General features: G+C 38.2%; 1 protein-coding gene across 1 annotated transcript; it reads right to left on the bottom strand.

Annotated features, from left to right (window-relative positions):
* Positions 1-9,382: 9,382 nt before the first annotated feature.
* LOC127123005 (uncharacterized) lies at positions 9,383-10,312 on the bottom strand. The gene is made up of 2 exons (XM_051053272.1): positions 9,945-10,312; positions 9,383-9,749 (listed from the first exon to the last, which is right to left on the bottom strand). The coding sequence occupies exons 1-2, from the start codon at positions 10,310-10,312 to the stop codon at positions 9,383-9,385; spliced, it is 735 nt and encodes a 244-aa protein (XP_050909229.1).
* Between the last annotated feature and the right edge of the window lie 294 nt (positions 10,313-10,606).

Raw genomic sequence — 10,606 nt, 5'->3', positions numbered from 1 at the left:
TGTTGTGTGCATTTACTGTACAAGTGGTTTATTTGGCACTTGCCGCAGTCTCCTATCTTCCAAGAAAACAAGGATTGTTTAAGGTGGTCTCAAAGGCTTATGTTTCTCACCAATGACGACATTACTTAGTACTCTTCTGATACGGCGACGTCAAGATTATTGATAGTTGTGGGGAGTTATCTAATGTGCCTCTTGAAGCTAGAGAAAAACAAGAAAGGGGGTTTGAATTGTTTTGGAAAATAAAAACTTTTTGACAATTTGGACACACACAGAATAAAAACAAATTAACACATAATTTTATACTGGTTCGCTTGAAATTCAAAGCTACTCCAGTCCACCTGGCCAAGGTGATTTTTCCTTCAAAAAGGACTTAATCCACTAATCTTGAAAGATTACACAAACAATTGTCTAAGAGAATAATCCCTTAGCCCTCTCAAGTGTTTAGACTGTTGGTGTAAGCCCTAGAGGCCAATACTTTTGGTACTTCTATCGAATTATATATTAATTATTAAAAGGCTTTTTCTTTATTATGGTTGATTAATAAAGTCCCTGGAATAGATAGTCCGTTTAATGTATTAAGTGTGACTTAATCATGAGAGCACATTAAACATAAGGACACTGTTCTTAAAGTATCCGTAGTCGAGCTTTAGTGTGAAGTGGGATAACATTAAAGCATTAATACTATTATGTTTGTAGACTGATGATCATATCTCATGGATCATGGATAAAGAGTTATCAAGTCATAAACATAGGTATGAATATTAAGAGTAATATTTATACCGGATTGACCCGCTATGAGAATACTATATAGAAAGTTATGCAAAGTGTCATAAGTTATTCTCATGGTGATAATAGTGTATACCACTCTTCGACCTGAAACCACTATGGATCCTAGATGTAGAGTCGAGTGCTTTATTGCTGATCCAACGTTGTCCGTAACTGGATAACCATAAAGACAGTTGATGGGTACTCCACGAAGCATGTTGAGGGACATGAGTGACCTAGATGGAATTTGCTCATCCTGCGTAACAGGATAAATGTCTATGGGCCCAATATTGAACTAGACAAGGATGACACGGTCTATACCTTGTGTTCAATATAGACATAAGGGCAAAGTGGTAATTATACACATAATTATTATCACAGGAGGTTTTGTCAGATCACATGACATTTTCGTGTCTTGCGTAGCAGTGATGTGTTGCTAGATACCGCTCACTGTTTATTATGTTAAATGCGTGATTTAATATAATTGCCAACGTCGCGAAAACCTACAGGGTCACACACAAAAGACGGATTGATGAGAGATAGAGTAATTAAGGAATACCGTAATGTATGGTGCCCTTAAGTAGAATACGAAATATGGTAAGGTACCAAATACTTAAGTGATTTTGGCATATTATGAGATATGGGCAAAATGCACTTAAGTGGGCTTTTTGGCTTGAAGCCCACACAAGTGGTTCTATAAATAGAACTCTTGTGCAGAAGCATTGTATGGGAATACAACACAACTGAAGAGTTGGAATTTCATATCTCTCTTTCTCTCACTCAAAGCCTTCATTCATAACAGCTAGCACTACGATTGAAGGAATCCGTTCGTGTAGACTGAGTAGAGACGTTGTCATCGTTCAACGTTCGTGATCGCTCCGTGGATTTATATCCAAGGTTTTGATCGTTACAAGAGATCTGCACCAAAGGTTTGAATCACCACAAGAGGTAACGATTCTATCACTGATCATGCCCATTCGTAAGGATCACTAAATGGAGAAAATTTTAAATTCCACTGCGCCTTGGATGGCAATTCTCTTTCAGTGGTATTAGAGCCACTTACGAAACCATGAATCTGATATCTGTTTTTGTTATGTATTAATATGATTAAAGAAAAAATGAATCAAAGATTAAATTGAGATCGATCAAGTTATATATATATATATATATATATATATATATATATATAATATATTATATTATAATATATATATTATATATATATATATATATATATATATATATATATATATATATATATATATATATATATGATATATGTAATCCTGATGCAAAATACATTATATATGATATAGTGTTCTCGTTTCGTTCATTCAAACACTCAATGATTGTTTTCCTTTGAGCGATCAATGGTCGTTTGCTTCTTGATCCGACATTAGTATGGTGAAGCAATGACGTGTTGATCAATCATACTGAATTAACAATCGAGATGTGTTTGACGGTCTGAAATTGGTGCATCAGGGTTAATGACGGCACAAGGGTTGTGTTGTCAGAGAGTTATGCGATTGGGGTAATGACTGCACAAGAGTTGTGCTTTCTGAACACTTTTTGGAACAGTGTTAACCGGTTAACGCATATGGTTAACCGGTTAACGCAATACGAAATAAAATTTTGAGATTTTTAAACAGTGTTAACCGGTTAACGCTTTTGGTTAACCGGTTAACGCAAGGCGGAAAACAGTTTTCCAAGAGATTTTTAAACAATGTTAACCGGTTAACGCATTTGGTTAACCGGTTAACGCAAGGCAGAAAATAATTTTCTAACAGTTTTTCAAACAGTGTTAACCGGTTAACGCATATGGTTAACCGGTTAACGCAAGGCAAAATTCACCCGTTCGGCTAACTCAGTGCTTTAAAAGTATCAAGTGTTGATGCGAAAAACAACGTCGATTTTAAATGAATTGTTCATTAAAATTTCGGCTTTGCGTAGTGTGATCGGTCGTCTAAATTTAATTTGGTTTTAATTAATTAAAGGAATTAATAATAATAATAATAAAGTGTTTATTATTGTCTTGTGGTGATCGGTTATGGCCTTAGTTTTCCTTTATTCTGCTTTGGGTTTTAAAATACGACCTGCGTGCCGTGCCTCTCTCTTTATCTCCCAAATGTAACTTCTATTCTCATCTCACTCCCTCGTATGTAAAACGAGTTTCTTTTTGTAATGTAATGATATGAAGAAAGCAAAGAAGTCAGTGCCAAAGGAGGACAACCTTGAAGATCTTGCTTGGAGAAGCTTAGATCGTTATTAGGTTAGCTTAGGTTCTCTCATTGGCTTGGGAGAACAATTGCGCTAGGGGCCATAATTGTTTCATTATGTATGTATGTATGTTAATGCATGTGAATGTATGTTGATGCATGTGAGAGGCGATTTATATGATAAATAAGCCGGTGAGATCAGAATAATTGCAATTCCCTCAAATTAAATATTAAGTTTATGCTTTCCAAGTTTTAACACTAATCAAGACTAGTATCGGATAATGTAGGTTTCGCCTACGCGAGGTGCATGTTCTATATTAGTAAGGTGCGATGGGATAATTGTAATATCCAACTGTTAAAACAATGGGTCAAACTTAACTAAACAAATTATAATAAGATTATATATATGTTTAGAAGCAAGAGTTGGGAATGACCCATATGATGGATTGGAATAAGGAGTTGTTCACCCAACTGAATTTTTCGAGAGTTGTATGAGATACAATTGGAAGGAGTTCCTACCTAAATAACCTAGTTTTGTGTAATCCGCCTACGCGGACTTAGAACGAAGTGAAATATGGATCTTGACCCACTAGAAAATCTTCCAACGGGATTTTCCGAATCAAATGATGAAGGTCATTTGTTTTGAGTAAAATAGTGGGAGCATATTTGATTAAAGGCCTAATTAAATATGTCAATGATACTTATATTTTCATTAATCCTTATGCAGATAACCATTACAGCAAACACCTCTAACAACATTTTGCGATCAATCCTTGATAAGGAAAAATTGTCTGGGACAAATTTTCTGGATTGGCACCGAAACCTGAGGATTGTCCTCAAACATGATAAAAAGCTGTATGTCTTGGAGACACCTGTTCCTGAAGAGGAACCTCCTAGTTCTGCACCTAAGGCAGAAAGAGATGCTTATAAGAAGCATGTCGATGATGCCAATGAAACTTCTTGTCTTATGCTAGCTGCCATGAACTCAGAATTGCAAAAGCAACATGAGAACATGTCAGCGTTTGATATGATCGAACACCTGAAGTTGCTCTATCAAGAGCAAGCAAGGCATGAGAGGTTTGAAGTTTCAAAATCCCTTTTTCAAGGCAAGTTAGCTGAGGGAGCCCCTGTAGGTCCCCATGTACTCAAGATGATTGGGTATGTGGAAACCTTGAAAGATTGGGTTTTCCCCTCGGAAAGGAACTTACGACTGATTTGATCTTGCAATCGTTGCCAGATGGGTTCAGTCAATTTGTCCTAAATTTCAATATAAATGATATGGACAAATCGCTTCCTGAACTGCTCGCCATGTTAAGAACTGCCGAGCAGAATTTGAAGTCAAAAGGGAAATCCATTCTGATGATCGGAAATGGAAAGAGACAGAACAAAAGGCCCACTAAGCAGGGTGATAAAGGGAAAGGCAAGGAAGTTGCCAAACCCAAACCCACCGTTGCTGCTTTAAAGCCTAGTGGAGGCATAACAAAAGCAGGCACTTGCTTCCATTGCGGTAAGACCGGACACTGGAAGAGAAACTGCCCAAAGTACTTGGAAGATAAGAAGAATGGAGTAGAGACTTCAACTTCAGGTATTTTTGTTATTAATTCATCTACTTCTGCATCATGGGTATTAGATACTGGATGCGATTCTCACATTTGTACAAATGTGCAGGGGCTGAAAAGGAGTAGAGATTTGGCAAAAGGTGAAGTCGATCTACGAGTTGGCTATGGAGCAAAGGTTGCTGCTTTAGCCGTAGGAATATGTATTGACTTTACCTAGTGGTTTAATAATTCAGTTAGAGAACTGTTATTATGTACCTGCAATTAGCAGGAATATCATTTCCATTTCTTGTTTGGACAAGTTTGGTTTTTCATTTATAATAAAGAACAATTGTTGCTCACTTTATTTGAATGACATATTCTATGCTTCTGCACAAAGGAACAATGGACTATATGTCCTTGATCTTAAAATGCCTATTTATAACATTAATACTAAAAGGATGAAACCTAATGAGTTAAATCCAACTTACCTTTGGAATTGTCGATTAGGCCACATAAATGAGAAACACATTTCCAAACTCCATAAAGATGGACTCTTGGACTCTTTTGATTATGAATCATATGAGACATGTAAATCTTGTTTAATTGGAAAGATGACAAAGTCTCCATTCACAGGAAAAGGTGAAAGAGCTAATGATCTTTTGGCACTCATACATACTGATGTATGTGGACCACTGAACATACCATCCAGAGGAGGTTTTCAATACTTCATCACATTTACTGATGATTTCAGTAGATATGGTTATGTGTATTTAATGAAACACAAATCAGAATCCTTTGAAAAGTTCAAAGAATTCAAGAATGAAGTACAAAACCAACTAGGTAAGAATATTAAAACTCTTCGATCAGATCGAGGTGGTGAGTATTTAAGCCTAGAGTTTGATGACCATCTGAAAGAGTGTGGGATCCTATCCCAACTCACTCCTCCTGGAACACCCCAATGCAATGGTGTATTTGAGAGAAGAAATCGAACCTTGTTAGACATGGTCCGATCCATGATGAGTCACGCCGATCTTCCAAACTCCTTTTGGGGACATGCACTATTGACATCAGCTTATACACTTAACCGTGTTCCATCCAAAAGGTTAAGAAGACACCATATGAGATATGGAATGGTAAGAAACTACATATGTCTTACATGAATATTTGGGGTTGCGAAGTTTATGTGAAATGACAAATTTCAAATAAGCTTGAGCCCAAATCTGACAAATGCTTATTTGTGGGGTATCCTAAAGAAACAAAAGGGTACCACTTCTACAATCCTTCTGAGGGCAAAGTGTTTGTCGCTCGAACTGGAGTTTTCCTAGAAAAGGATTTTATTTCCAAACGAATCAGTGGGAGGAAAGTAGAGCTTGAAGAAATTCAAGAATCACAAAGCATTGATACACCTATGGAGGAATTAGAGCAGGAAACACAAAGAGTTGTGTAAGAGCAACCTGCTCAAGTAGAACAAGACCAACATAGGTCAAGCAGGATACGTCACCTGCCTGAGAGATATGGATATCTCATAAAGGTAATATATTACTCATGGAACAAGATGAGCCTGTGACCTACTCATGGAATCTTCGTTTTGATAAAACAGTAAAACAATATGGATTCATCAAGAACAAAGATGAGCCTTGTGTCTACAAGAAGGTTAGTGGGAGCATGATCGTTTTCCTGGTATTATATGTAGATGACATATTTCTCATTGGAAACGATATCCCTACCCTGCAACAAGTAAAGTCTTGGTGGGGGAAATGCTTTTCTATGAAGGACCTAGGTGAAACAGCTTATATATTAGGAATTAGAATCTATAGAGATAGATCACAAAATGCTTGGCCTAAGTCAGAGTACATAAACAAAGTGCTGAGACGCTTTAATACGAATGATTCCAATGGTTATGTGTTTTGCTTAAATGGTGGCGTTGTGAGCTAGAAAAGTTCAAAGCAAGATACAGTTGCTGATTCTACAACCGAGGCCGAGTATATTGCTGCCTCAAGTGCAGCAAAGGAAGCTGTTTGGATCAAAAAGTTCATTAGTGAACTTGGCATAGTCCCTAGCATTGTGGATCCCATTGGTCTCTATTGTGATAACAATGGTGCTATCGCATAAGCTAAGGAGCCTAGATCTCACCAACGATCCAAACACATACTTAGGCGTTATCATCTCATTCGAGAGATAATAGATAGAGGAAATGTGAAAATATATAGAGTACCTACACTTAACAATATTGCTGACCCACTGACAAAGCCTCTTGCGCAGCAGAAGCATGATGGCCATACTAGATCAATGGGCATTAGGGGTATGCCTGATTGGCTCTAGTGCTAGTGGGAGATTGTTGGTGTAAGCCCTAGAGGCCAATATTTTTGGTACTTGTATCGAATTATTTATTAATTAATAAAAGGCTTTTTATTTATTATGGTTGATTAATAAAGTCCCTGGAATAGATAGTCCGTTTAATGTATTAAGTGTGACTTAATCATGAGAGCACATTAAACATAAGGACACTATTCTTAAAGTATCCGTAGTCGAGATTTAGTGTGAAGTGGGATAACATTAAAGCATTAAGACTATTATGTTTGTAGACTGATGATCACATCTCATGGATCATGGATAAAGAGTTATCAAGTCTTAAACATAGGTATGAATATTAAGAGTAATATTTATACCGGATTGACCCGCTATGAGAATACTATATAGAAAGTTATGCAAAGTGTCATAAGTTATTCTCATGGTGATAATAGTGTATACCACTCTTCGACCTGAAACCACTATGGATCCTAGATGTAGAGTCGAGTGCTTTATTGCTGATCCAACGTTGTCCGTAACTGGATAACCATAAAGAGAGTTGATGGGTACTCCACGAAGCATGCTGAGGGACATGAGTGACCTAGATGGAATTTGCTCATCCTGCATAACAGGATAAATGTCTATGGGCCTAATATTGAACTGGACAAGGATGACACGGTCTATACCTTGTGTTCAATATAGACATAAGGGCAAAGGGGTAATTATACACATAATTATTATCACAGGAGGTTTTGTCAGATCACATGACATTTTCGTGTCTTGGGTAGCAGTGATGTGTTGCTAGATACCGCTCACTGTTTATTATGTTAAATGCGTGATTTAATATAATTGCCAACGTCGCGAAAACCTACAGGGTCACACACAAAGGACGGATTGATGAGAGATAGAGTAATTAAGGAATACATAATGTATGGTGCCCTTAAGTAGAATACGAAATATGGTAAGGTACCATATACTTAAGTGATTTTGGCATATTATGAGATATGGGCAAAATGCACTTAAGTGGGCTTTTTGGCTTGAAGCCCACACAAGTGGTTCTATAAATAGAACTCTTGTGCAGAAGCATTGTATGGGAATACAACACAACTGAAGAGTTGGAATTTCGTATGTCTCTTTCTCTCACTCAAAGCCTTCATTCATAACAGCTAGCATTGCGATTGAAGGAATCCGTTCGTATGGACTGAGTAGAGACGTTGTCATCGTTCAATGTTTGTGATCGCCCCGTGGATTTATATCCAAGGTTTTGATCGTTACAAGAGATCTGCACCAAAGGTTTGAATCACCACAAGAGGTAACGATTCTATCACTGATCATGCCCATTCGTAAGGATCACTAAATGGAGAAAATTTTAAATTCCGCTACGCCTTGGATGGCAATTCTCCTTCATAGATTGCACATAGTCACTTGAGGAAGTATCTTAAAAAAATGATTGTAATGCAACGTGCTTCTAATAAAAAGAAAATATTACAGAGTTATAAGAACAACTATTTTTCACGTAAGAGCAGCAACTCGTGAAAACGTAAGGGAGGATGAATAAGAGTGGTTGTATTCTTGTGTGTCTTAGGTGTGTGTTCTTGTGAAGTATTCAATCCTTTATATAGGCGTTGAGAAGAACCGTTGGAGTGATGACAGGATCTTGGTCATTGAAGAATGTTTATTGTCATTACTCTCCTTGTTTCTTTCAAAAACAGTTTTATGTGCGTCATAATTTCCTTCTAGAAATACTTTCTTTCCAAAACCAGATTTCTTCATGGTTATGCGTTATGAACCGGTGAATTTGTATCAGAGTCTTGTCAGTCAGAGTTCAACTTCAGAGGTTGCTTTTATCTAACCACCTCAGAGTTTCTCTACGCTCTTGACTTCTTCTGATTCAGAGTCTGGATTCAGTCTTCTTTCCCAGAGTTGTTGACTTCTTCCTAATTTGTTGGTAACTTTGTTGATCAGAGTCAGAACCTTTTGGACGCATTTTCTCTGAGCAGCATCTGATAGTTGAATTCTGTATCTAATGTATTTATCTATCTGATTGTTTGATCAGAGTCATGCACACTTAAGAAAAATTTCGTTAGAGTACCATTTTTGTTTCATCCTTTGTTATCATCAAAATCTTAGAGATACATTGTAGATCCAACTTTGTTCTTACAATCTCCCCCTTTTTGATGATGACAAAACAATACAGAGTAGAGGTGAAATAGAACAAAATTTCTTAGATCAGATAGGGAAGAGGACTCCCCCTGAGTTAGATTCTTAGATAGATCAGAAGTTCTTACTGGACCTTCCTTGGTTTAGTGCTTTAGCTACTTTCCTGCATATCTTTAGTCATTGATTTAGTAATAAGCTTTTAATAATGTTTGCAGTGCTTTGAGAAGATTTAGTTATGTTTCCATCATAGTTGTTTTAGTTCTCCCCCTTTTTGTCAGAATCAAAAAGACATAGCAGAAAAAATGGTTGATATTAAAAAAGAGAGCAGTTACAGATAAGCAACACAGAGGTAAGATATCAGAAATCAAAAGAAACAACAAAATCAGAAAGGCAACAAGCAAATATCCTAGGTGCCTATGGGTTTGGGGGAGGAGGCATCCTTTGGAGCAGCTGAGACAACATGTTCTGAATGTTGTTGTTGACATAATCCTGTTGATCTAGCCTAGCCTGAACCACTTGTTGTTCTTTCTGCAGTTCCTCCAGAGTCTTCAAGACCAGAGGGACGAACCCATAGTTGGAGTGATCCTCCTTAGTCAGTGCATCAGCTTTGGCCTTGGCAGCTGCTCCTTCAGCAATACGAGCTGCTTCTTCAGCGTCGACTTTAGCTTTTGCCTCAGCCTCAGCAGCAGCCGCAGTAGCAGCAATATCAGCAACAACCTTTTGCTCAGCTTCCCTGATCCGCTGTTCTTCTTCTAGGTGTGCTTTCTCTTCATCTTCCTTCCTAGCTCATTCCTTAGCCTCTCTGGCCAAGCGCTCTTGGAGCCTAATACCAGCGTCTCTGATGAAGTCGTTGCGGACTTGTTCAGAGAGGCCTTTCAGTTTGAAGGCTTCAGAGGTCATCCAACTGATCACTCTTTTCCAGTGGACCCTTACTACAGAGGGATCATCGTTGATGCCAGGGTTGATTGTCAGAGACTTGATCTTCTCCACTGAAGACTCTGCAAAAACCTGTATTGCGTCTTCTAGGGTAGGGAGGGTAGTCTTTGGTTCAGTGTCAGATGCTGGGGAGGATGGAGAAGGTGAGTTTGGGGCACTGAGATTTAGTGTGGGAGTTATGGAGGCAACGAAAGTTGTAGGTGTGGGAATGGCAAAGGGTGATTGTGTTGGTTGTTCAGGTTCTGGGTGTGGCTCAGATGGTGAGTGGGTTGGTTGTGGTTCATAATGGATTGGTTGTTCAGAAGATGGATTTGGTTGTTGTGCAGGTGGTGTTTGAGGTTTTTTAGATGTAGTTGGATTTGGATGTTCAGGAGGTGGGGAAGTGACTTCTGGTTGTTGAGAGGCCATAGCACGAGCTTGTAGCTGAGCCAAAGTGGGGGATTGGGGGTAAGATGGTTCATTGTCAGATGAGAGTTCGTAGTATGACGGGGATTATGGAGATGGTGATGATGATGGTGAAGTAGTTTCATTCAGCATTTCTGCTTCTGAAACGGGTAGTGTGGTGGTAACAAGGTTGGATTTAAGTGAGGGTGGGTTAGAGGTTCTGGTGGTTGAGGGAGGAGTTTCAAAGGTGGTATATATATGGGTGGTTTGGGGAAAAGAAGAAGTAGGAGGTTTTATTTTAGCAGAGCGAGAGAGAGG

This window comes from Lathyrus oleraceus, chromosome 2, assembly GCF_024323335.1.
Source record: "Lathyrus oleraceus cultivar Zhongwan6 chromosome 2, CAAS_Psat_ZW6_1.0, whole genome shotgun sequence".
In the NCBI taxonomy this organism is placed as follows: domain Eukaryota; kingdom Viridiplantae; phylum Streptophyta; class Magnoliopsida; order Fabales; family Fabaceae; genus Lathyrus; species Lathyrus oleraceus.
Note: the sequence above shows the minus strand (reverse complement) of the source record. Positions and strands in the feature narration are given on the sequence as shown.